At 47.3% G+C, this 24,409-nt stretch overlaps 3 protein-coding genes and 1 non-coding gene across 4 annotated transcripts; 3 read left to right on the top strand and 1 right to left on the bottom strand.

The window, feature by feature from the left end:
- The first annotated feature begins 1,964 nt into the window (after positions 1–1,964).
- LOC137909716 (dihydropyrimidinase-related protein 5-like) lies at positions 1,965–8,433 on the top strand. Its single transcript, XM_068754174.1, has 14 exons — positions 1,965–2,017; positions 4,675–4,789; positions 4,917–5,066; positions 6,062–6,220; positions 6,325–6,504; positions 6,594–6,662; positions 6,739–6,783; positions 6,855–6,930; positions 7,009–7,165; positions 7,275–7,416; positions 7,507–7,649; positions 7,726–7,933; positions 8,075–8,258; positions 8,348–8,433. The coding sequence occupies exons 2-14, from the start codon at positions 4,691–4,693 to the stop codon at positions 8,431–8,433; spliced, it is 1,698 nt and encodes a 565-aa protein (XP_068610275.1). The 5' UTR covers positions 1,965–2,017; positions 4,675–4,690.
- Positions 8,434–10,150: 1,717 nt separating this feature from the next.
- On the top strand, positions 10,151–14,407 carry LOC137909119 (microtubule-associated protein RP/EB family member 3-like). Its single transcript, XM_068753542.1, has 7 exons — positions 10,151–10,212; positions 11,270–11,397; positions 11,489–11,634; positions 11,979–12,141; positions 12,362–12,498; positions 12,627–12,779; positions 13,110–14,407. Exons 2-7 carry the CDS (start codon positions 11,277–11,279, stop codon positions 13,176–13,178), a joined length of 789 nt encoding a protein of 262 aa, XP_068609643.1. The 5' UTR covers positions 10,151–10,212; positions 11,270–11,276; the 3' UTR covers positions 13,179–14,407.
- A 519-nt stretch (positions 14,408–14,926) lies between these two features.
- Positions 14,927–20,235, top strand: tmem214 (transmembrane protein 214). Its single transcript, XM_068753689.1, has 17 exons — positions 14,927–15,118; positions 16,408–16,598; positions 16,698–16,848; positions 16,935–17,069; positions 17,156–17,238; positions 17,337–17,442; positions 17,546–17,627; positions 17,709–17,810; positions 17,887–18,028; positions 18,162–18,253; positions 18,330–18,378; positions 18,471–18,578; positions 18,646–18,763; positions 18,857–18,953; positions 19,030–19,198; positions 19,306–19,457; positions 19,570–20,235. Exons 1-17 carry the CDS (start codon positions 14,983–14,985, stop codon positions 19,694–19,696), a joined length of 2,040 nt encoding a protein of 679 aa, XP_068609790.1. The 5' UTR covers positions 14,927–14,982; the 3' UTR covers positions 19,697–20,235.
- A 269-nt stretch (positions 20,236–20,504) lies between these two features.
- trnad-guc (transfer RNA aspartic acid (anticodon GUC)) lies at positions 20,505–20,576 on the bottom strand. Its single transcript has one exon. It is a non-coding gene; the product is annotated as a tRNA-Asp (tRNA).
- Between the last annotated feature and the right edge of the window lie 3,833 nt (positions 20,577–24,409).

Here is a 24,409-nt window from a genome sequence, read left to right as displayed (position 1 = left end):
AATCTGTTATTGTGTGTGTGTACTGTTCCAGGTTGGTGCTCAGTTCAGTTCAGTCTCAGCCTAGAGGGGAGAGAGAGAGGCTAGCGTAAGCATATATTACAGTTAGTATAGTGACTTGTTCTATTGTACCCACGGACGCCAGAGGAAACTGTTAAAGCGATGAGGTAAAAGGACGCCCTCAAACAGGAGTGAGTTGAAATAACAGGCAAACAACAAATTGGTTTAAAAGAGGTGGATGAGGCAGGCAGAGGTGAAAGCAGAAATCGAATTGTTTGTCCCCAAAGTCAAGGTCAAAACAGGATCTTCTGCGATTCTCAGTAAATATCTGGGTTATATTTCAGTTAGCAAAATATCAAAGATCTATAAAGTATCACAAACAAATGCTCGGAAGCATAACAGGGAACTAAATCATCTGCCAATCGAGGATCTGACCTCTGCCTCCTCATTGGTCTCTACAGGCCAAAAAAAATAACAATATGTTGTTGTTGTTGTGCTTTATTTTGACACGCCTTTGTTTGAGAGTGCAGCCCGACAGATGTAAGATGCTATTAAGCGAAGGGTGACAGGGTGATGATGTTTCTGTTCGCCTATCGACAGCTTTTAGGCTGAGGAATGCGTTGCTATCGACACATATGAACACATGCACCCAAAACACGACGGATACACAGAGCGGCCGACGCTCAGACGCAGACACACATGCACGACACCTTCACACACACACAATGCTGTGGCGCATTCAGACACTCATCTCATGGACTAAATGAAAGATGAGCTTTTAGGAAAAGGAGGAACCGGCGGTGTTTTCAAAAGGTGCTAAAATTTTATCTGAAAATAAGAAAAATATATTGTTAGGAGTATAAATCAAGTTTGTCTTTACAATGACTGTATTTAAGTTTGTCGTAGTAATGAAAAGGCACTATTGCATTATTTTACTCTTGTATGAATATGAACTAATTAAAAAGGCATTTTAACTTTGTACTTGAACAATGTAAGAAATGAAACGTGAATAATAAAAAAAAGGCTGTTTCTTGTGATGTAGCCTTAAGGCTCAGTGTTATCTACCTTTGTGTCAGTTAAGGGTGTGACTACAAAACCAAAGCCAAAAGTCTTTTTTTTATTTGTAGTTTATTTTTATTTATTTTTTACTACATAACTGTGCACACATCAAGGTGTTGAACACAAACACTAACCGTGTGCCATGGTCCAAATTGTTCTGGAAACTAAAATAAATGCTCTGACAATAGTTCTTATCACACAATGTGGTGCTCTTTTAATTCTCCATGGCCCCCGACAAGCAAATACATACTCTAGAAATGCTGTGAATCTTCACCTGCAGGCTTTATTAAGGAGTTGACACGTAGAAAAAAACACTCTGTTTGCTCTCGCCTCATTAATTCCGAATTCTGCTCAGCCATCCTGCTGAAGAAAAGCGCCCTGTCTCCATCCTGTGGTCCTTCAGTTCCATATTGTTGCCTTCAGGTGCTCCTTGTAAACTCCTCAAAGTGAAATTCAGCGTTCAAAATACTCCAGGTCGGATAAAGGAAAAATAAACTGTGATTTAAGATTAAAGAATCAAATCTTGATTTATGTAGCTTATAAGAGTATGTTTTTGTAAATCCTGTCGACAAGATAAACATTCATTTAAGCTACATTTTCACTGAATTAAAGATGTGAGACTCTTAGTAGGATATTCTATTGCTATTGTTATAAAGACTTATATAGTATAGTATTATTTAACACAGAATAGTTTTATAGAATAACAATTTTCACAATTCCAATACTGTTGTAATCGTTTTATCTTGGCTTATCAAATGTTACCGACTTTTACGGACAGCATTTAAAGGCAGCATACGTCGCGCGAGCAGGAGACCACGCCCCCTATCTCCTGAGAAGAGGAGACTCCATCTTTGCACACATGTCGTCTTCTATTGGCCAGAACCGTCGTTGGTGAGGATGGAACGGCCTCTGATTGGCTGCTGCTAGACTATTTGGTATTGAAGCATCTGCGGCTCGCGCTGTGCCAGCTGTCCCAGGCTCACTCAGCTAGTGCTGGGCAACCGGGGTGCAGACCGCCGCGGAGGAGGATCCGGGAATTCGGCCGAAAAAGGGTAAGAAAAGGAGCGAAAACACAAAAGAAAACATGCTTATATAAGAAATCAAGCTCGATATTTTTATTATAAATGACAATAATGATAGGAATTCGACGGATAAAAGGACCGCGGTGTTACCGTGTAATTACCTTTTTTTAATGCCCCCATTTGGTACACGAATGTTAGCTTAACGAGATTTAATATTTGATTGACGTGGGAACATTTTTCGTTTTGCAATGGAATGTGAATTATTATTATTATTATGTTCACTGACATTATATGATCTTTAAAAGAACAAACAGGCTAGCGGCGCGTGCGACAAAATATGGGTGAGGCGTGTGTGTGTGTGTGTGCGTGTGTGTGTGTGTGCGTGCGCGCGTGTGTGTCATGCCATCAGTGCAATACGGTTCTGTGTAATTCGTTATATAAATAATAGGTTATTCTCTGTTCGATCAAATATTGTGAGTCACGGTGAAGATGATGAAGATGATGATGATAATGATGAAGAGGAGGGTCTGGGAGGCGATGCCTGTGTGGTTCGGTTGAGAAGAGAATGCCAACAAATTCTCTGTTTTGATTCTGCACGGAGGTTCTTCCATCGCTGTGGTTCCATTGATCACCAATCGAGGCCTTCATCGTTCGGGTAGAGTATCCTCCTCGGCGTCGTCTTAAGGGAGGAGGAGGAGGAGGAGGATGAAGACTACGATGCAGACTCTCAGCTGTTCATCGGCTGCTTGGGAACAGCTGGCAGAGTGTCGGCCTTCCTTCAGAGCGTGACGCGACGGACGCGTTCATTATCCGGGTTAGACGGGAGGAGCCTCTTGCCGTGGGCGATGCAGACATCTTGATCGGTGTTCTGCGCGCGTGCGTGCGTGCGTGTTTGTGTGTGTGTGTGTGCGTGCGTGCTGCATCACAGGAGGGAGGAGATTCCGGCGTGACTCAAGTCACTTCTCAATGGTGGACGATGATCATCAAGGCGGCTAAAACTGATCTGAGAGCAGGAGAAGTGATCGATCGGGGCTCGTGATGTGAGCGTAGACCTCAGAGGGAACGTCCAATCCAGACGCCTCGAAGAAAGTATCAGGAGATAATTGATCATTCGGATAAAAAGCTAACAATATGACGACAACGTAGAGATAGAAGGCTCCAAGGCTCTGAGTGATGGCCTGCTTATTTACGTGTGTGATATTATTGTTTATTTATGTGTGTGATATTATTTGTGATTCGCTGACGGCTTATTCATCCGTGAAGCTCTGGCAGAACCCACCTCAAAAGCTGATCATCTTTGTGCGTGTCTGTGTTTAAGGTTTATTTTTATCTCCTCTTGGTTACGGACTTGTCTAACGCACGTTTGTTCTGGCTTTTTAAATAGATCTACTGCTCACACACACACGCACGCAGTCGGTCAGCAGCTGTCTGCTCGCGTCTACCCGCGTACGGCATGCATCAACACACGCACATTTTCACACCACACACGTTGACGGACGTCTTGTTACGGCAACGCACGGAATATAATCCCTGAATTAATGCTCTCAATCTCAGGCTCTCCAGCTGCTCAGTGGAAGGCGCCACGAGTCTCTAGGTGTAGGTGACCTTTAGAGACGGTCCAATCAGCTCGCATCAGGAGCTGGTCCAGTTCTTTCTAAATCTACTAACTAATATCTGAAACATACTTTTGGGTCAGGAGCGTCGTTCCAATCCTGGGATACACAAATGAAAGCGCTCTACTTCCCATCACCAGGGAAACCAGTCTTTTATTGGGGCTGCCAGGCCTGCAGGGCACCGCTTTCCATGCTGAACCCCCCCCCCAGCATCACTTCATCCTCTCCAGTCTTCCCCTCTTCCGTTCCTCTTATCCGTGCATCATCCCTACCTTTATTCCCTCCTTCCCTTCTTTCCCCCCGATGCACCCCTCCAACAGAAGATCTGCGGATCACCTTTTTTCCCACATATCTAGACCCCTTTTGGCCTCATTTGGGGGGGGGGGGGGGGGGGCATTTTTTCTCTTCTCATTCTGTTCAGTCGTTTCTCTCTTCACTCTCCTCCTCTCTCCTCTTTCTTTCTCTCCTCCCCCTCCTCTTTGAGTTGATTCTGTGTGACTGGGAGGCTATTGTGTTGAGCCTTCAAGCACATTGCATACAGCCACCCATGCAGAATACACACAAAGACACACACACACGCACACACACACACAGATTTTTGGAGACATTCATGCAAACACAAACGTCTTTCAGAAATCTACTTTATGTTGCATTCATTGAGAAATTATTTTTTATTTTATTTATGTTAGAGTTGTTAATTAAAATGTAAAATATTTAAACCTTTTAAAGATGAAATATCAGGAGAATCGAAGTTCATGTTTTAGGGATCATTGTGTACCATATAATATAAATGAGGTTAATTAGATGCGTCTTTCTCCAAAGCCCTGCAGGATCGTTACACTTCAGACGGCTTTATTCTGTAACACGTCGGGCTGCAGCTATTTTACTTCATGACGCTTTTCTTTAATAGAATGATGTCTTCAAATGATTCAGTCACCACAGATGAATTTTAAATTTCTCCTCTTTCACGCTCCTCTTGGCAGGTCTGTGTCCGCCAGCATGGGGTCGATGCGCATTCTCATCAAGGGAGGGAAGGTCGTCAACGACGACTTCACCCAGGAGGCGGACGTCTACATCGAAAACGGCATCGTTCAGCAGGTGACCGCTCCACGTGACGCTACAGGAAGCCTTTAAGTAGCTCCCAGAGCGTTGCCATAGCAATAAGCATCAGCATCAGTTGTCTACATACAGTGTTAATAAAGTTTTTTATGTTTGTTCGTGGCAGGTTGGGAAGGAGCTGATGATTCCCGGCGGCGCGAAGGTGATCGACGCCTCTGGGAAGCTGGTGTTGCCGGGCGGAATAGACACCAGCGTTCACCTGCAGGACACCTTCATGAACGCAAGCATTCAGGATGACTTCTACAGCGGAACCAAGGTACACGCGCACACACACACGCACACACACACACACACACACACACACAAACACACACACACACACACTGTCCAGCCGTCACTAGATTCATGCTCATACTGCGTTAATTATTTCAATTTAACAGCATATTCCGGGTTCTGCATGCCCTCCATTGATCCCCGGAGATGAAGAGATGATTTATTAATAGTTGATGAGAGAGCGTAAATATTTCCTGCGGTGTTATCAGTTGCCGGCTGTTGTCCCTGATCTGTGACACCGAGGGGTTAATTGAAAACCTTTCGATGGCGCATTAGTGGCTCATTTACAATTGTGATGAAGCCCATAACTGTTTCCCTCCTCTTCCCTCCCATCGTTTTACAACAATCTGCCGATTCCACAGCTGATAGGTTAGAAACCCGGAAGCTCATTGGCCGGTGCGTTTGTCCCGGCCCTAAATCCAAGAGGACTGGATATAGAATGTTTTAGTCGTGTTTCTATCTTTCATAAAGCGTCTCCACCTCTTTGCTCGTCTCTCATCAGCACCAAGAACCTCTTCGGCTGTCAGACGATACTGAATAGCCGACTGCCAGCCTAATGAAAAGGGGGGGAGGGGGGGGGGGGTATATTACAGGCATGGCTGAGCAGTATCTGTCGTCATGGCTACGCACAAGTGCCAACACTTTTACTTTGTGAGGCTGATCCAGAATACTCCCGTGAGCCCAACCTCTCTCATTTGATGTTTTTCATTACACAAAGCCTTGCAGATGATTCCTTTTTTTTTTTTTTTTACTGTGAACAGAATGGCTGAAGAAAGAATAGAAATGCTCGAAGTTTATCTTTCTGGGGAAAAAGCCAACACAAATGTTTTGCATTTGAGCTGCCGGTTTGCGCGTCAGATTTTAGTAACGAGCAGACCAATGAGAGAGCGGCTCGTCACAGAGCGTCTCTGCGCTGTACAGGAATCATTATTCTCATCGCTAACCCTTCTCTCCTTTTCTCCTCCTCACCTCTCCCAGGCAGCTCTGATGGGCGGCACCACCATGGTGATGTCCTCGGTCCTCCCCGAACAACACTGCTCCCTGCTGGACGCCTACGAGAACTGCAGAGCCCTGGCGGACGCCAAGGCGTGCTGCGACTACGCGCTGCACGTCGGGCTGACGTGGTGGGGACCAGAGGTGAGAGAGAGAGAGAGAGAGAGAGAGAGACACACCTCCTAATCCGACGCGACTGTAATGCGATCTCCGGGTAACAGATCCTTCTTCCCCGTCTCGCGGCTCAGGTACGAAACGAGATGGAGACCCTCGTGAGGGAGCACGGCGTGAACTCCTTCCAGATGTTCATGGCCTACAAAGACCTGCTGATGCTGAGGGACTCTGAGCTCTACCAGGCCATGCAGACCTGCAAGGACATCGGCGCCGTCGCTCGCGTCCACGCCGAGAACGGGGAGCTGCTGGCCGAGGTGCCCGTCCCATAGAATAAACCTTTATTGTTAGCTCTTTGGGGATTTGTCTGTACCTTACGCTGCTGTCTACGTGCACGTGGTGTTAGAGCGCGAAAGAGGTTCTGGATTTGGGCATCAGCGGACCAGAGGGCATCGAGATCAGTCGACCAGAGGAGGTAACTTTCCGTTGGAGGTTATCGGTGTTCATTTACTGGTTTTTATTCATTTTCCTATCGTTCATATTCTCTCCAGCTGGAGTCTGAGGCGACTCACCGAGCCGTCACCATCGGCAACAGGGTAAGTAAACACAGGACGGTTTTAATAGCGCTCCAGGTGTCTGCAGGGTAGTAATAACTAAGTGGTTGCAGGCCCGGTGTCCGGTGTACCTGGTGAACGTGTCCAGCATGTCCGCCGGAGACGTGATCGCGGCTGCTAAGATGCAAGGTGAGTTCCCGCTGACGTATTCAGAGGGTTTTGTTTTTTGGCAGCGTTGAACCTCACGTCCTTTCGCTCTGTTTGCAGGCAAGGTGGTCCACGCGGAGACCACAGTAGCTCACGCGGTGCTGAATGGGATGCAGTATTACCACCAGGACTGGGCTCACGCCGCCGCCCACGTCATAGCCCCGCCTCTCCGCCTCGACCCCAACACGCCCGGCTACCTCATGGGCCTGCTGGGCAAGTACGTGCCCAATTACAGACACAGAGACGCAGCTAAAACGCTGTATTATTAAAGCGGCGGTCTGTGATTAGTGGTTATTTAGTATGACCTGCGAGTATCCCCCCCCCAGTGACACTCTGAGCGTCGTGGCGTCGGATCACCGTCCATTTAGCATCAAGCAGAGAGCTTTGGGGAAGGAGGACTTCACGAAGATCCCTCACGGCGTGGCCGGAGTCCAGGACAGGATGAGTGTGGTCTGGGAAAGGGGAGTGGTACGTACACACACACACACACGCACACACACACACACACGCACACACACACAGACTATGTGACGATACGATATTTGCTCTTACCTGCAGGTAACGGGAAAAATGGACGAGAATCGTTTCGTGGCCGTAACGAGCTCCAACGCTGCAAAGATCTACAACCTGTACCCGCGGAAAGGTCGCGTCATCCCCGGGGCCGACGCCGACCTGGTGGTCTGGGACCCGGATGCCACGAGGTGTGCACTTACACACACACACACACACACACACACTCACACTCACACTGGTGTCACGTGGCTGCCGTGTCTGCAGGACCATCTCCGTGAGCACGCAGGCGCAGGGCGGGGACTTCAACCTGTACGAGGGGATGCGCTGCCACGGCGTTCCCCTCGTCACCATCAGCCGAGGACGTCTGGTGTGCGAGAACGGCGTTTTCATGTGTGCCGAAGGTTCTGGAAAGTTCTACCCGCAGCGCACCTTCCCTGACTACCTCTACAAGAAGATGGTGCAGAGAGAAAAGGTGCCTTTTGTGTTTCTGAGCTTCAGTCATTCGACTAAAAAAAACGAAATAAAGTATTAATATACTAAGAAATACATATTTTTTTTCTGCGTCGCTCACGTTCGTTCTTCATTGATTCATCGCCGCTCCCTGTTTTTTCAGGCTCAGGCCTGCAAAGGGGTCGCGAGGGACCCGTACTCCGGTGACGTAGCCGCGGTGGCTAACGCTACGAAGAAGGAGCTCGGTTTGGGCCCCGTGGACGGAGACATGTCCAGCAAAGGTCTGCAAGTCGCCCGTGCGCAGCAGGGAGTCCGAGACCTTCACGAGTCCTCCTTCAGCCTCTCAGGTAGGCCGGAATAACATGGAAAAAAACATCTCGGAAGTCTGGCGAAGCTGGTCGAGCCTCGAAGGAAGATTTTGCGTTCTTCCCCTCAGGGTCTCAAGTCGACGACCACATCCCGAAGAGGTCCTCGGCCCGGATCCTGGCCCCTCCCGGAGGTCGCTCCAGTGGCATCTGGTAATCCGCGGTGCCGGAGCTCCGCCTGTTCCATCCTCCTTGTTTTTTGTTCTCAATCTGATCAACCGGGAAAACTGCACTGATTTTCGATCAAAGGGGGAAAAAAATCAATTCAAGCATTAGTTTGTGATTCAAGTCCTCACCGATGTCGGCGATCTGCCGGGGTGACTTTACAAATTTAATTTGTATTTTTAATTGGAGTGCAAAACAGGATTTATAACCCCCAAGAGCGAAGGGCTGTCCGCGAATTTAAAATGTTTTTGTCAAATCCAAGATGGCAGCGCTAACGCTGGATCTGGATCGTTATCGTCCTGCAAGGAAACGCAAACGGAACAAGCTGCGCAGATCAAAAGCAGTACAGTTTTTGATGGTTTCAACTGAAGCGATGTTGACTGGCTTATTTAAAAATAGCAGAACTGGATTCCGTGATATATCTATCGTACCCCTGTCTCACACACACACCGTACAGTGCACTGTAGACGCTATAGCTTCAGACCAAGACCCACAATGCTCGGCTTCCTGCTCCACCGTGGGCTCCCGTCTCAGTGTTTTTATTTCCAACGGATGAACTGGTGAAATCCAACTGCTTTTGAACGCGCCCCCCCCCCCCCCCCCCCCGCTACCCCCCTCTAGATGGAGTCGCTGTTTACCTTATCGTTTTTCATATGTTCACAGCTTCTGACTGAAACAACAATCACATCCCGGGAACGTCCTCGCCCTCGCCTGCAAAAGCAGCGGGGCCGATAGACGGAGTTACAGAAGAACATACTGCAAAAATAAAATAAAAGATCGTTAGCGAGCAGAAAGATTGAGCCACACAGGCTAAAACCGAACCACCGACCCCTCTCACCTCCGGATTACGTGTCATTCCTGCCGAGCGGTATTCTATTTATACTTGGTCGCATCCCCTCGTCTGTGAAATCTATATATTTAGGATGCTTGTTATTTTTGTTTTTTTCTTTTTTTCTTGTTGAAAAAGAAAATGTGCCAATGTGACTCACCTGTGCCACGCCCACGCCGTGCATGAAGTTCCTAGTGCGGAATCCCTCCTGGACGCCACACGTTCACAACTGGTGCTGTTTTTTTTTTTTTTTACACCGGTGCGGTCCTGTTGTCGGATGGTTTCGTTGTTTTGAAGGCACCGTCTGGTCAGTGCGTTTGTGCGTTTGTGTATTCTTGTTGTGTTGGATAGTGAACTCGTTGAATCTGTACGTGACTGCTTGTTCCTTATGACAAGAATAAAGGAAGAAAAATAAAAGTGAGAAAACTGAAGTCTTGATTTTTCCAAAAATGAGTTTTGGTTTATCCCAACATAATAAACTCACTATGCTGCTTTTTAAAATTAGGAAAGAGGTGAAAAAACAAAACAACAATTACACTTCTGACATCTTCAGTCAGAAGTGTAATTGTGTAATAAACTGGCTGCGTTATTAAAAATACCAAATCATTTATTCTTCTGCATTATTGATTAAGACACTTGGTCACAGAGGGTTAATCAATAAACCCAGGAGTCATTATTTATGTATAACATCTAAGTGACGCACACATTTACAGTCACTGTTCACCAGGAGGGTCCGCTGGCGGGACTCAGCGGCATCAGAAACGAACGCCCCTTAAAAAGTTATGGAAGGCCCCTCAATTGTTTCTGCGCATGCGCATTAGTGGCGGCTTAGTGGGGACAGCGGTCTCGCGCAGTTTTGGCATCAGTCGGGATTCGGGAACGGAAAAGCCCGACGCAAGACGACACAACGGGACGACTGAGAGCGGGAGCCGTCGTGTTTCAGTGAGTGCTATTGATTCAACGTAACTTTTCATTCACGTTTTAAACGGCCATATTTATCGACCTGTTTAATTTGCCTCTCGTGAAAACAGTTGTGTCGACCCGACGGCTTACTTTTGTCATTTGTAATGTGCGTATGTGTATTATTAAAAAAGGCCTACAGAGGGGGTAACGTAAGCCGAACGAAAGTCTCGTATTCACTATTCAGCCTTACGCTCGGATGTTTCGTGATATCGGCTCGTGTCGCTGGAGCGAGTTTTCATTCAAGTGCAGCTACGCACTTATTACGTTAGCAGCGTAAGTAGCTAACGTGGAAGCTAGTAGCATCATAACATTGCCCCGCAGTGGCCGATTCTGTGGCATCAGCACAACACCCGGATTTACCCGGATTTACCCGACCGGCACCGGGCTGTCGCCACACGTAAACACGCAGGACGGTTCAGGTGTCATATTACATAAAGTACATGTAACGACAAGACTTGATAAATGTATTAAACTGAAGAAGATGTTTCTTTCTTACCCTCCATAATTGTTTATTTTTTAAATCTATTGTGTACTTACGTCTTTGAATGGCGTAAATACACAATAGACGTAAAATTAATTACTAACTACAATTTTACAACTCTTTAATAACTTTATTTCGGTTTTGTCTACAGACAAAAATCAGACTTTTAATAAGGATTGGTGGACCGGTTTATCCAGCTTTCCTCGTCTGGAATAACATGTCTGTGCTTTTTTTTTTTTTTTTTTTTTTACACTTTTCCACAATTATTAGGAGTTAAACGGCTGTTAGATTCCACATTATTTATGCGTTGGCGACACATTCGGGATCTTCCCCGTCTCTCCAGCAGCTCCCGCGACCCGCAAAGTGGAAAACCCGGAAGAAGATGGAAGCATATTGTTTATGTATAGTTGTAAATTAGAGATGTGTTTTTTCATGTAATATTTACAGCTGTATAAAACTCACACATTTAGCATATGGCTATTCACTGTTACCATGTTTATCAGCCTTCACCAATCATTCATCTGTAGGATTTGTGTGTGTTTATTTGTGTTAAAGCGGGAGGATGGCGGTGAACGTTTACTCCACCTCTATGACCATCGACAACCTGAGTCGTCATGATATGCTGGCGTGGGTTAACGTCTCTCTGCAGCTCAACTACACTAAAATAGAGCAGCTTGGTACAGGTACACGCGTTTTTTTTAAATACACACAGCTGGTAATAAACTTCCAAATATCCATTTCTTGCTAATACTGAATATGTTTTGCACCTTCTAGGTGCTGCTTACTGTCAGTTCATGGATATGCTGTTTCCAGGGTGCATACTGATGAAGAAAGTCAAGTTCAATGCTAAGTTGGAACATGAATACATTCACAATTTCAAGGTCTTACAGGCTTCATTCAAGAGAATGAACGTGGACAAGGTGAGAACACACACACACACACACGCACACACGCACACACAGACACGCACACACACACACACACACACACACTGGGAAACACAATTTGACTGACTAAACTGAAAACATTAAAAGCAAATGAAGCACCAACGGGATTAGAATCAGTGTCTTGAGGTAACTATTTACTATGATACAAGTACATTTGTGTATAAATACTATATTTAATGGAAACCACAGTGCAAACAAATAGTCCCTTATTTCATTTCCTTCATCGGTTATTTCTGTCTTTTCCTGTGTGTGTGCTGCTGTTTAAACATCGTTCTATCAATCACGGCCGCTCTTTGAAATCTCTTCCTGCGTCTCAGATCATTCCCGTGGAGAGGCTGGTTAAGGGAAAGTTTCAGGACAACTTTGAGTTCCTTCAGTGGTTTAAGAAGTTTTTTGACGCTAACTATGACGACGGGGCAGAATACGACCCCGTGCTGACGCGGCAGGGCGTTGAGACGGCGCAGCCTCCATCCAACCCAGGTACAAAACGCACACTCGTTTTTCTCACCTCACACATCCCTAAAAGATCCTCTCGCTCAGGTCGCATCCCTGCGTTGAGCATTTATCTCTAAATCTCGACGCGAAAGGAAGTCGCTGTGACACGCTGGAAATACTTCTTCTGGGTGATGAAAGTGTTTGAGCTTTTGTGCCTCCTATGCAAAGAACGTTTCCAGCTTGTGTTGCCGGTTCTATTTTCCAGGCCCCATGAGAACATCTCCCACAGTACTCAAGAGCGTCCCCGCCCCCCAGAAACAAGGCAGCACAACGGCAGCCCGGAGGGGCGCTCCTATCGCTCGCAATGGAGGAGACGCTGAGCTCGTAGAGCTCAGCCAGCAGGTAGAAACAGTCTCATCGGTCTGATAATGAATAATAAACCATCAATAGCAGCTTTGTTTGACGCTGCGATGCTGTATATATATGTATATCTGTACTGTTCCTTGTCTTCGTTGCTGGGTTTGTCTCAGCTGCTGGATATGAAGCTGGCTCTAGAGGGGCTGGAGAAGGAGAGAGACTTCTACTTCGGGAAGCTGAGAGACATCGAGCTTATCTGCCAGGGACATGAGAACGATAACAACCCGGTCCTCATAAGAATCATCGACACACTGTACGCGACAGAGGTAAGTACGAATCACTCCTGGGGCCCACGTGGAAATGGAACATCAACATTCTATCGTGGGGTTTGTGCTTTGTGCGTACGTAGACTGAAAGTGGATTTTATTTTAGCAGCTTCCATGGTTGGAAAAGTGTGGAAAATGGCTGTTTCTAAGCCTTTATATTACCCCTTTTTTTCCTGAAATGTGAAACTGGGAGCACACTTAACTTCCTGTTTTCGAGAGAGAGATTTAAATAGGTGATTTAAAAACTCCAGCAAGAAGAGATTTGCTCAGAATCTACAAAAAAGTCGTGAAAAAATTGTCTATCCCTGACTTTTATCTTTCTTTTTACAGGAGGGATTTGCACCACCAGAGGATGAAGATGTTGATGAAGTGGCACATGAAGATCAGGAGGAATTCTAAACTGTTCATCTTCATTGACCCCCCCCCTTTAACCAATTTGATCATTTTTCTCCCTTTATCTTTATTCCGTACAACTCCCAACGCCAATCCCGTTTCTATCCGTGGCTGTCCGTATTCACGATGACTTTGTTGCGCAGCCGAGCCCTCCGAAAATTCCACGCGCAAAAGGACACTTGACCCGGACCTGCCTGTACCGACAGGCGGACTTATTCTGACCTGCTTCCAGAGGGACAGTTATATACTGCAGGGCTACTTTAGCCTGCCCAGTCTGTGAACGTTTCAAGCTTAATAGCGATGAGATTACAGGGATCGAGCACCGACGGCCCGGAGCCGACGGGCGCGATCCATCTGTCTGTTCTAAGAGGCAGGTCACGCTCTCATCACATATCGTATATGAAACTCGACACTTTCCTCAGAACATGGTCTCACAAGATGAGATGTTCAGGCCCACGAGAGAGAAACGTGCAGCCTGTTAATGAGACCACATTGTGTATTTATGTATTTATTTATTACCTTTTTTATTAGCTTTATACAGTTTATGGAAGAAACAAAAAAAGTCCGGTTTGAAGAAAGCGAAGGTCTTGCACTAAAATGTATCAGAAACGAAAGATGGAATTATGTGAAATGCTAAGATGCAGTGACTGGCTTCAGCCATTAGGGTACAGAAAGAAGCCATTTTATATTTTGTAGATTTATTTTGAACAGATTTGTTTTTTTTATTTGCATAGAGTTTCTCGGTAGCCAAGTTAGAGGCGACTTAGGCTTTGGATGTCACGATGAGCAAAGTAACACTGCAGACAGGCATCGTGAAAACCTGTTTGACTGTTCATCGAGTTAAGCATCATCGCTGCTATTATTAGAAAAACATTTTCTGTTGCCGTTTTATTGGTTGCACAGCTGCAGTGGCTGGCGAGGCATCCTGGGTGTGGTTATTATTATTGACAGGCAGGCTAATTATGATTGGGCCAGTCTGAGAGAACAAAACCCTCGCTCGCCTTTTGTTACCACGGCAGCCATGTTGATAAACTCGCATCATTTTAGAGTTGAAATGAAGCTCTGAGGTTCAAGAACATTTATAAATCGTGTTGTCACGGGTTGCTGTTGTGTTTGTCATTCTGTTCTTTATTTTATCATGCTTTTAAAACTTGCGAGCCACAATAATAGTAGATAATATATATTTCAGAGCAAAAACACTTAAAGCAAATGGTTGTTTTATGATTTGAAACAATTCAAACACACTCATATATATATATATACACACACTGTGTGTTGTGTGCGTGTATAAAATATTTATTCCTCAGTAAATACAAATAAAGCTTTAATTTTATTTTTTTCTATCCAACAAGGACACAGCAAATGATGTCACAAAGAAGTAAATTACAAAACATTTTTTGGTGCAAAAAAAGCAAAAAGCATTTACTGGAGATGAAAGGTTAAAATGTCAAACAATCGTTCATCCCTGCAGTTATCAGCCTTTTAAATGTAACTTTAACTGAAGTTTATCGTTTCCTGCGCGGTGTGATGCTTTTTTGTTATTTTATTTATTGCTACTACCGCCTCTGTCATTTAAATTGCCCCTCGGGGGACGATAATAAACTATGACGTTTGAAAAAAATGACGGTCCGAACGCAACGCCGTGACGTCAAGACGTCGAAGCGACGTGGCACGCGGACGTTTAAGCTTTCTGAAGCACAGCGCGAGCTCAGCTCCTCCCCCTTCGGTTCATTCAGCAGCAGCTGGGAGGAAGTAGCCAGGAAGCCACGTCGGTACCCCCGCGAGGAAAATCATCATCTGCGCCAGAGACATGGCTTCAAATAATGGCTCCGTCGGGAAATGGGAAGTCGTGAAGAAGGGGAGGAAGAGTACCGGGAAGAACCCGACGGACAAGAAAGCAGCCGGCGGAAGGAAAGCCCTGGGCGAGTCTAACCAGCCGTCGAGACGTACGTGAACATGGCCGTCATTTGGCTCGTTCGTGTCTGTCTAGTTCACTTAAGCGGGGAAATGGAGGTTCTGTGTGAATAGCTCTAAATGAGAAGTAAATAATTTAAGGTGCGTTTTATTTTTTACATTAACAGTGGGAATGACGGTGACTCGTGCCTGTCATCTGACTCGACAAGCTAGCATAGCATAGCATAGCATAGCATAGCATAGCATAGCATCGCGGGGTAACACTTCCTCCGACTATTATTTTGTTGTTGTCCCGTCTGGGATCTACTTTTCCTCACCTTCTTTAAAAACCCCGTGACAGCTATTTGACCTTTCTGGACTGTGTGCTTCCGCCGCATTCTCCCAGTAAGAGATGCTAGCGCGGTTAGCGTGCTAGCAAGTGTGTCAACACACCGTCTACGTCATCAGTGCCGAGCCGCATCGTTTAGCATGTTAGCAGCTTTCGCGACCTTTTTTTATCTCCGTTTTTCTGGCTTCATCTTTTAAACACATCATCCATCTTGTCGCTGCGCAGCTTCCCAGCTGTGTTTTATAAATGTCTTGATTCATAAATTCAGATTGACACCCTGAATATCGGCCAATCCAAGAATCTTCTACACATTTTCTGTCCTAATTCCAGAGTGAACATGTAATGCAATGACCAATTTGTGATTAGAGGGCATTTAAAGATTTACCTTATAAATTTAAAGTCTGTCGGCGGCGTATGGAGCATGAAACTAAACCATTCATTTGGTTAAACTCTGAAGCTTCCATGACAGAAACATGGTGGGGTCTACTTTGTTTTGTGAAGCTTCTATCTAAATCTAGTTTAAAGATCTTCATCTTGTTCTTACAAGTTGTGTTTAATAAAAAAAACCAGTATTAAATTCATTGAACCTCAAAATGGCTCTCATTCTGCCGCAGCTTATTTGTTCATGAATCAGTCGGTCCAAAGTCTCTCCGGTCACGCTGACCTGGTGGAACGGCTTTCTCTAAAATATATTCTTTTCTTTTGTGTAAATTCTCCAACCCTCAAAAAGCTCTGGACCCAACAAGCCTCGCTTGTTCTCTTTGCCCCCCCCCCCCCCCCCCTTTATGGGTTTTAATCAGTGGAACCCAAAGCAGTGATTAAATGTTATCCTTTAGAAATAGTAATAGTTTCAGGGTAACAACTGCTCCTTACATAAGTCCATGCAGGGAGGAGGGGGGGGGTTGCTACGGTTTCGTGGATTATCTTGATTTTTGGGACGCTCAGGAGGAAGCTGGCGGCCCCCCCTCTCATCTCTGCTTCCTGTCCCTTCAGCGCCCCTGCTGACGTCGGAGACGATGTTTGACGCCTTGGAGAAGATGGGAAAGAAGCGGAACAAGGAGCAGGTTCCACCGCCGGCCGAGCCGGAGCAACGGAAGGCCTCGAGCAGACCGGCGAAGAGATCCCAGCCCGGCGGCGCGGCCCCCGAGCCGGCGCACAGGACCCTGGAGGACGCCTTCAGAGCCGTGAGTGGCTGGATTGGTTAGGGGGGGGGGGGGTTGTCTTTGATGCCTCCTCCCTGAGTCACGGCGCCGTTGTCTCCGGGTCTCCGTGTCTCCGTCCAGCTGAACGTCTCCGACCTGAAGCAGCAGATGTCTCGCAGCCAGACGCTGTTCCCAGAGAACCCGTCGGTGTGGCTCAAAGACCTCGCCGGCTACCTGAACCTCCACCTGGCGGCCCCGGAGGCGGAGCCGACGCTCAGCAGCTACGCCCACGGTCCGAACAGTCCGTCTGCTGCTGATCCTTTCTGCGGGGGGGGGGGGGGGGCTGTTTCACTGATTCTACGTCCTCTGTCTCTGCAGATTACCCATACTGCCTCACGGGGAAGGAGCTGAAGCACGTCATCAAAGGCCTGATGGAGCGCTGCAGCGACCTTCTGCCCGACCTTCTGGACCACTGCCTAACGGCGATGCTCCGGGAGCTGGACAGGCAGTCGGGTAAATGTCCCCCCCCCTCGGGGTTCTGGGTCCATAGAGCCCCCCCCGCCCCCCCGCCCCCCAAACACGGTCTCCTCTGTTCCCAGGGGAACCGCTTCATGGCTACAGAGTCTGCATCCAGGCCATCCTGCAGGACAAACCCAGAATGGCCACCCAGAGCCTGCCGGAGGTGAGACCGGCATCCCTGCTGGAGAGCCTTCCTCTTCCTCTTCCTCTTCCTCTTCCTCTCCGTGAACCTGATCGCCCCCTCTTCTTCCTCCTCGCTAGTATTTGGAGCTGCTGCGGTCGGTTCAGAACCGCCCGGCGAAGTGTTTGACCATCATGTGGGCTCTGGGACAGGCTGGATTCTACGATCTCAGCCAGGGACTCAGAGGTGAAGCAGAGGGGGGGGGGTGGGGGGGGGAGGAGAGAGAACCCGTTTCCACGCCCCCCCAGGACCGTCGCGAGGCGTGAACGCTGCTTCTTCTGTGTTCCAGTGTGGCTGGGCGTCATGCTCCCGGTGCTGGGAGTGAAGTCGCTGTCGGCCTACGCCGTCGCCTACCTGGAGCGGCTCCTCCTGTAAGGAACGCTCCGGGAAAAACGTTCCCCGGGAAGCGAAGCCGGAAGCCTGAAATGTGTCGACTGTTCTCCTCGTCGCAGACTCCACGCCAACCTGACCAAGGGATTCGGCATCGTGGGTCCCAAAGAGTTCTTCCCTTTGCTGGACTTCGCCTTCATGCCCAAGAACGCGCTGTCCCCGAGGTAAATCCGTCCGGCTCGGTGACGGGTCGGCGGCGTTCCCGACGGCGTTCCCGACGGTTCTTCTCCGTCTGCTCAGCCTGCAGGAGCAGCTGAGGCGCCTCTACCCCCGCCTGAAGGTCCTCGCGTTCGGCGCCAAGCCCGAGAACACGTTACACACGTACCTGCCGTCGTTTCTGTCCAGAGCCACGCCTCACTGTCCCGACGACATGAAGAGAGAGGTGACGCACGCGCACGCACGCACACGCACACGCACACGCACACGCACACGCACACGCACACACACACATTCACTGGTTTCCCATCCTGTTGGAATCGCCCCCCCCCCCCCCCCCCCCGTTTGTGTTCCTGCAGTTGCTCAGCAGCATGACGGAGTGTTTGTGCGTGGACGTCCAGAGTCTGGGCGTGTGGAGGCAGCTCTACGTCAAACACTTACCTCAGTCCAGGTGAGCGCTTCATTCTCACACCTCCGCGTCTCCGCCTGGACGAACCGACACTTTTATTCTTCTCTTTCTCCTTCAGCCTGCTGTTGAACCATTTATTGAGGTCCTGGAATAAGCTGCCACCGAAGGTACGACTAGCTCCTCCCGCCAGGTGTGAGGGTTCCCGAACCGAACGCGCCTCCTTTATTTGCATTAAAGCGTCTTTCTGTTCCGTTTCCAGGTTCGGAAGAACCTCGAGGAGACGATCCGGTCGTTCCGAGTGACCAACGAGGAGATGCGAGACGCCGGCGAATGTCGGGACCTTCAGAAGTGCAATAACCTCTGCCAGGTGAGGGCGTCGGCCCGGTTCATCAAAACCTCCTGAACCCTTTCAGTATTTCCTCTGATGTTTCCAGAACCTGCAGGTGAAGATGAAAGGACGCGGCTTCCCCTGGTCCAAGCTCCTCATGGTTCTGCTCGTGTTCGCCGCCGGCTTCGTCATTCACGACGTCCGATCCCACGGCTCCTTCCAAGGTCCCCCCCCCCCCCCCCGTCCTGTTGGATCGCCGCCGTTCCTCCGGACGTCTTCTAACGTGTGTGTGTGTGTGTGTGTGTTGCGCGTTTCAGATTCCGCCACGGCGAAGCAGCTTCGCAGCTCGGGGGTCACGGCCGTTTCCCAGCAAGCGTGGAGCAAAATAACCGTCTACACCAAACGGGGCTTCAGGTGCGCTTCTGAACGCGCCGACGGCGCCGCAGAGTCGCGTTAATATTATTATTGTTGTTGTTTCTGTCTCCCGCAGCTGGCTGGAGACCAACACGCCCTACTACTACTCCGAGTGCGTCCGGGTCGCGGGGCCGCTCGCGGAACAGGGTCGCCAAAAGGTGAAGACGGCGGCCGTCTTCTCTTCCGAGAAGACCTCCCAGTTCATCGTGTGGGTCGGCGAGAAGACGCCGCAGGCCGTGGAATGGGTGAGGCCCGACGGACGGACGGACGCAAAGCCCGGTAACCGTCTCGGGTTTCGGGCGGCGCACCGAAGGCGTTTTTGGTCTCGATCGTACTTCCTGTCTCTCCCCAGGTGAGCGGCAACACGCCCGACAGCGTCTTCCAGCTGTTGGCGTACCTGAAGGAGCTCCTCCTGCTGCTGCATCAGAACTACGTCCTGCCGGCGCTGGCGACCATGTCGGCGCTGCTCCAGCGGGCGTGGACGAGCCTGCAGGACTCCTGCAAGTCGGTGCTTTTGATCTTTTGTCGTCTTGTTTCTTCGTACATTAGTTTTTAAATCGGTGTTGAACCGAGAACCTGACGCCCGGTCTCTTCCTCTGATGTGGTCTCCCCGCAGCGGGGACGTCTCTGTCTCGTGTCTCCAGGGACACGCTTTGTCCTTCACGAACTCGACCTGGCAGCTCGTCCAACACGCGACGTCGGCCATCAAGTCGTGGGCTCAGGATCTGCTGACGCCGGCGTGATGACCTCCGAGACGCTGACTGATCCTCACGCACACACGCGGGACACACACACACACACACACACACAATCCGTGTCTGCCTTGGCGCCCGTCTCAAGCCACGATTGGTCGCTCTGCGGTCGGAAAAACGAACTCGCCCTGTTGTTCCGGTGACGTTTTTAAAATCAGTTTCCTGTTATAAATGTTTTCTTCTCTTTTTTTCTACTAATCTTTTTGTCGCTGCCGGGACGCAGGAGTCCGACGTAGTTTTCTACTGCACGTTTCTCCCGTCGCTTTAACGTTTGGATAATTCAAATCGTATAATTTAAAGAGAGATGTCTTCGTAGATGATTTATAAACAGTTTTATTTAAAGGTATAAAAAAAAAAAAAAGAATTGTTTAAAACTTCATATAAAATACAAAACAACAAGCCGGACGCGAGACGCGCGGCGACGTGATGGAGACTCGTCATCGCCGCGGTTACTAACGCGTTTAACGCCCCTGATTTATGTCTTACTTTGTAATGTGAACTCTTTATAATAAAGACCTGAACATCACTGGCTTTGGGTGTGAGAGTTCCCGCATGGCCGTTAGTTTTGAGACGCCTTATTGGGTGAATGCAGATTTTTAGGGAATGGAATGAGCTGTTGAGTTGATTTTTTGCAACATGCTCTCTACTGCCATCTAGTCAATCTATGAAGAGATTGGAACAACAGTTCGTGTTTAATCCTTTACAACCAGGTTAGTTAAAATATTAATTTGAATTTAATCCATAAATTTTATACGATTTATGTAAAATTTTGAGCAAACGCGTTTAAAAGTCAAATTTTCTCCCCGTCGGGGAATCGAACCCCGGTCTTCCGCGTGACAGGCGGAGATACTGTCCACTATACTAACGAGGAGGAGACATGTTTAGCGGGTGCTGCTACAGTATACGTATGTCTTACTTTAGAATAAAGATTTGGTGACTTATTTTAAGCCTCTATTATAAGTAAATGAGAAAATCGGGGTTTTTTGTTTTTTTGTATCTAGACACGAATCCGAACGAAAGAATCCGGGACGACAGGCTTTGCATTTCAAATGGTGCTTTTATTGCAATGTGTTGCATTCCCACATTCATAGATGTTATAGATTTGTTAGTCAAAGCATCGTTTTCCTCACCTTGGAAGAAAGCAGAGGGATCAAACGCACGAGGTGTTTGTGTTTTTGAGTGTAGTAGAGAAGTGTGTGTGTAAACTTGAGCAGCCACGAACATATGAATGAACAAAACCTCCAAAAAAAAATCTAGACTTCCAGTAGATGCAAAGAAAGATTTTAAAATTGTCAAACAAAATGAGTTTTGTTTGTCCATCAGCCTACGGGGCTCTCGGTCCCTAGGGGGGGGGGGGGCGGTCCCGGCCTGAGACTGATTGTCTAAAACATTCCAAAGAAAAGGTAGATTTCTTTATATTCACGTTGCACACCTGATAAAGGGGGGGGGGGGGGCGTTAAAAGAGACAGAGAGAAAGAGAGAAAATATAACATGCATAAAATTCTCCCAGATGAACATCGTCACTCATATCGTCTTGCAATAGCTGCTCCGATGCCTCGTCAAAAACAAACTTTACATGAGTGTAAAATACAAAACTGGACAAAAATGAGTAAAATGTATAATATATATTTATATAGAAATTTATTTATATTAATTTGTACAAGGGAGAAAGTGGAACCTTGGTCATTTTCTCAAATTCTCAGAGAAAGCATCACCCCCCCCCCCCCCCCCCCCCAAAAAAACCACAAACAAACAAAAACAAGACAATGTGTTGAGTTAATAAAAAGCCTTCTTTTAAAGAAATCTCTGAAACCACACAGAACGTTCACACAGAGATTCGTTTTGAACATTAGGAATGAGTGGGAGTTCGACTTGGAGCACGATGGAGGGTCCACAAATACCAAAACCGTCTTGGACCAAACGACAAGGTGAGAACGCTTCAGATTTTTTCCCATTTAAAAATTTAAGAGGTTAAAATTCCTTAAAGATGCATCAAATTATCAGCATGCGACACATTCCAAAAAAACCCCAAAAACCGTTGCTAGGTTACAGAAGGTTCAGTCTCACACAACCAGAATTTTGCTGACGAAAACAAAGTGTCCACCTTGGTTTAAGGAAAAACACGTTCTAAAGCTGCGAGGAGGCGAAAGCCGAGCGGAGCGGCGACGATCGATTGGCACCGTGAGGTTGAGCAGGAATGTTCAGGGCGGTGGGACAGCGCAGGGGGGGGGGGGCATCACCTGAAGAAGACTGGCATAGTGTGTGGATGTATTATATATATAGTCTTCTTTTAGATCATGGGTATATCCCACTAGTTCTTCGTGAAGAACCTGAGCAATTTCAGATTTAACAATTTTCATGTCTCCTAAATACCGATTGAGACAGCTTCCGATGGCATTTTTTTTTTTTCCCCCACTCAGAGCAAATCTGATATAAAGTGCAAAATTAGATTGTATTTGCAAATTCCTGGAATAAATTGATTAAATCTACGTGTGTAAAAAAAGTCATTTAAAATACTTTTTATTTTATTTTTTTATAAAAAAGGTGAAAAAAATGTTTAAAAAAAAAAAAAACCTGGCTAATAAGGTTATTGTTAAACAGCAAATAACACTTCACTGCAGAACGTATTTACACGAGGCACCTCGAGTTTGGTTTTCAGTTGATGAAAAAAAAAATCAAATTAAATTAAACCATTAAATTTGCCCTTTTTTCTCAATTCACGGTGAAGTGTGAACCGGAAAACATAAAATAATTTTAAAAAAATGTTTTTAAATTTTCTGCCCCCGAGACAAAAATCTGAGAAATACGGGATACGGACTAAACGACGGGTTTCCATTCTATAACTAGTAACACCTAGTGATGGTTAAGTGCTGCTCCAGCGTGAACGCGCCCAGGTCGACGCGCGTGCGTTTTGTAAGGTGCATAGCTATTGGTTGCAAAATGTTTTCTTTCTTCCTGTAAACAAGCGATCGCGCCTCGAGGCACAAAAGAGCTCATTGGCAAAGCGGCGACGTCTCTGAACGGATGTGACGTCGCACGGAGAGAGTACTAAGGGAGGGGGGGTGAAGACGTTACGTCCAGCGATGGCGAGGTTTTGCATATGATTGATACCCATCAAACATCTCGAAACTTTTGGTCATTGAACTATTGACAACTACATCAAAGGCGGCTACTAACATAAACAACAACAACAACAACCAGGCGACGCTTCTCCATAAAACCAAGGCTCCACTCTCCCAGATCGGCTTAAACTTTTGACAACAGAGGAAATTAAATAATATGGCCTTTTTTTTTTTTTTTTTTTAGTGTTTTCTGTTTTTAAATTAACCCGTACAAAAAAACAGCCAGTCCCCGCTGCTTCTCTCTCTCAGTAAAATCACATTCAGCAGTCGCTAAAACAAACAAACAAAGAACCATTCTCTGAAACACCCACAGGTAACTGTTGCAGGGTCGAAAGAGTAAAAGAAGAGAAATCAAACCGGGACATCTCCCACTTCCATCTTAGAGGACACCAGATATACAGTATTAGTCGTCAGAAAAATAAAAAAGTAGAAAAACTAAATGTAAAATAAAGAGGCGAGTAGTTTCTTTTCTGTTTTTTTACCACAAACTCGGAGCACTAGGTCTTTTCTTCTGGATTCTGAAATACATATTCACATTTCTCTGTTATATACATCATGTTAAAACCGTGAAACCAAACTTGTACCTGTTAAAAGGAGAGACTGTCGGGTCCGTTGCATAAAAAACACAATAAAGTCAAATAACGACGGATGCGCTGGTTGGATTTGGCGTGTTTCTGATTTTGACATCGGGGAGGTCCTGCAGTTACCAGAGGGGATCATGGGAACCGAGTCTAGACTAGAGGAATGCCTCGAGGTAATCGATCGGCGCAAGAGGAGGCAGAATCCTTCTGAAAGTACATTCTTCCATTATGTGCAGCTTCTGTCTCATTGGAGTAATTTTTATCATGATTTTCCTTCCGAGCGGCGTGTCCCGGTACGAGCGTGAGGTCTAAACCCACTCCACTACTGTCTGGGGGGGGGCGACCCCGGGGGGGGGCTGGGTTTCCCTTTTTTCTAAATTCTCAGAGGTTTGTTATCGCTGAGAGAGACAGTGTCTGACTGAGCAACAGTAGTAGACAGGTGCGCGTCACCAGTGGAGTGAAGTCTTCATCAGAGGAAGAGGAGGGGGTGTTTGAGGGGTGGGGGGGCAACACTGATGATCCGGGTCTGCAGGAGGATGTTCGGATTCAAACCGCCCTGATTTGATTTGATGACAGCTGAAAATCACGTCTTTGTTAGGAACTTCTATCTCTAAAGCATCTATTTAAATATCTTTATATCGGGACGACGTCCCTAAAGACGCGTCGTTGGCCGGGGCCGAGACCGGGACCGGGACCAGGGGCCGAGACCGGGACCAGGACCGGGACCAGGGGCCGGGACCGGGACCGGGAGCGCCAAGCCGGAAGTCAGCAGCAAACGGACACGAGTTCAGGCACGCGTTTCTGTTATACAATGGCTACAAACACGAGTACTGTCTGAAAAGTATTGTACATCCACGAGGAGAAAAAGAAGAGGAGACAGCGAGGGAGGGGGGCGAACGAGAGAAAGCACTTGCCGTTTTCTTTTAGAAACCGTGGCGACGACTCGGACGCCGGAGGGAGGGAGACTTTTAAAATCGGAGGCGGAAAAACGTGATTTTCCG

Source organism: Brachionichthys hirsutus, chromosome 20 (assembly GCF_040956055.1).
Source record: "Brachionichthys hirsutus isolate HB-005 chromosome 20, CSIRO-AGI_Bhir_v1, whole genome shotgun sequence".
In the NCBI taxonomy this organism is placed as follows: Eukaryota; Metazoa; Chordata; class Actinopteri; order Lophiiformes; family Brachionichthyidae; genus Brachionichthys; species Brachionichthys hirsutus.
Note: the sequence above shows the minus strand (reverse complement) of the source record. Positions and strands in the feature narration are given on the sequence as shown.

What these genes read in the sequence shown, in the direction of transcription:
- LOC137909716 (XM_068754174.1), top strand. Translation starts at nt 4,691, where the DNA reads ATGGGGTCGATGCGCATTCTCATCAAGGGAGGGAAGGTCGTCAACGAC. An exon ending in ACTTCTACAGCGGAACCAAG is followed by an intron (nt 5,067 to 6,061) that starts GTACACGCGCAC and finishes CACCTCTCCCAG; the next exon opens with GCAGCTCTGATGGGCGGCAC. An exon ending in TGGGACCCGGATGCCACGAG is followed by an intron (nt 7,650 to 7,725) that starts GTGTGCACTTAC and finishes CCGTGTCTGCAG; the next exon opens with GACCATCTCCGTGAGCACGC.
- tmem214 (XM_068753689.1), top strand. Translation starts at nt 14,983, where the DNA reads ATGGCTTCAAATAATGGCTCCGTCGGGAAATGGGAAGTCGTGAAGAAG. An exon ending in GTCTAACCAGCCGTCGAGAC is followed by an intron (nt 15,119 to 16,407) that starts GTACGTGAACAT and finishes CTGTCCCTTCAG; the next exon opens with CGCCCCTGCTGACGTCGGAG. An exon ending in AGTGCAATAACCTCTGCCAG is followed by an intron (nt 18,579 to 18,645) that starts GTGAGGGCGTCG and finishes TGATGTTTCCAG; the next exon opens with AACCTGCAGGTGAAGATGAA.
- LOC137909119 (XM_068753542.1), top strand. Translation starts at nt 11,277, where the DNA reads ATGGCGGTGAACGTTTACTCCACCTCTATGACCATCGACAACCTGAGT. An exon ending in AATAGAGCAGCTTGGTACAG is followed by an intron (nt 11,398 to 11,488) that starts GTACACGCGTTT and finishes TGCACCTTCTAG; the next exon opens with GTGCTGCTTACTGTCAGTTC. An exon ending in TCGTAGAGCTCAGCCAGCAG is followed by an intron (nt 12,499 to 12,626) that starts GTAGAAACAGTC and finishes GGTTTGTCTCAG; the next exon opens with CTGCTGGATATGAAGCTGGC.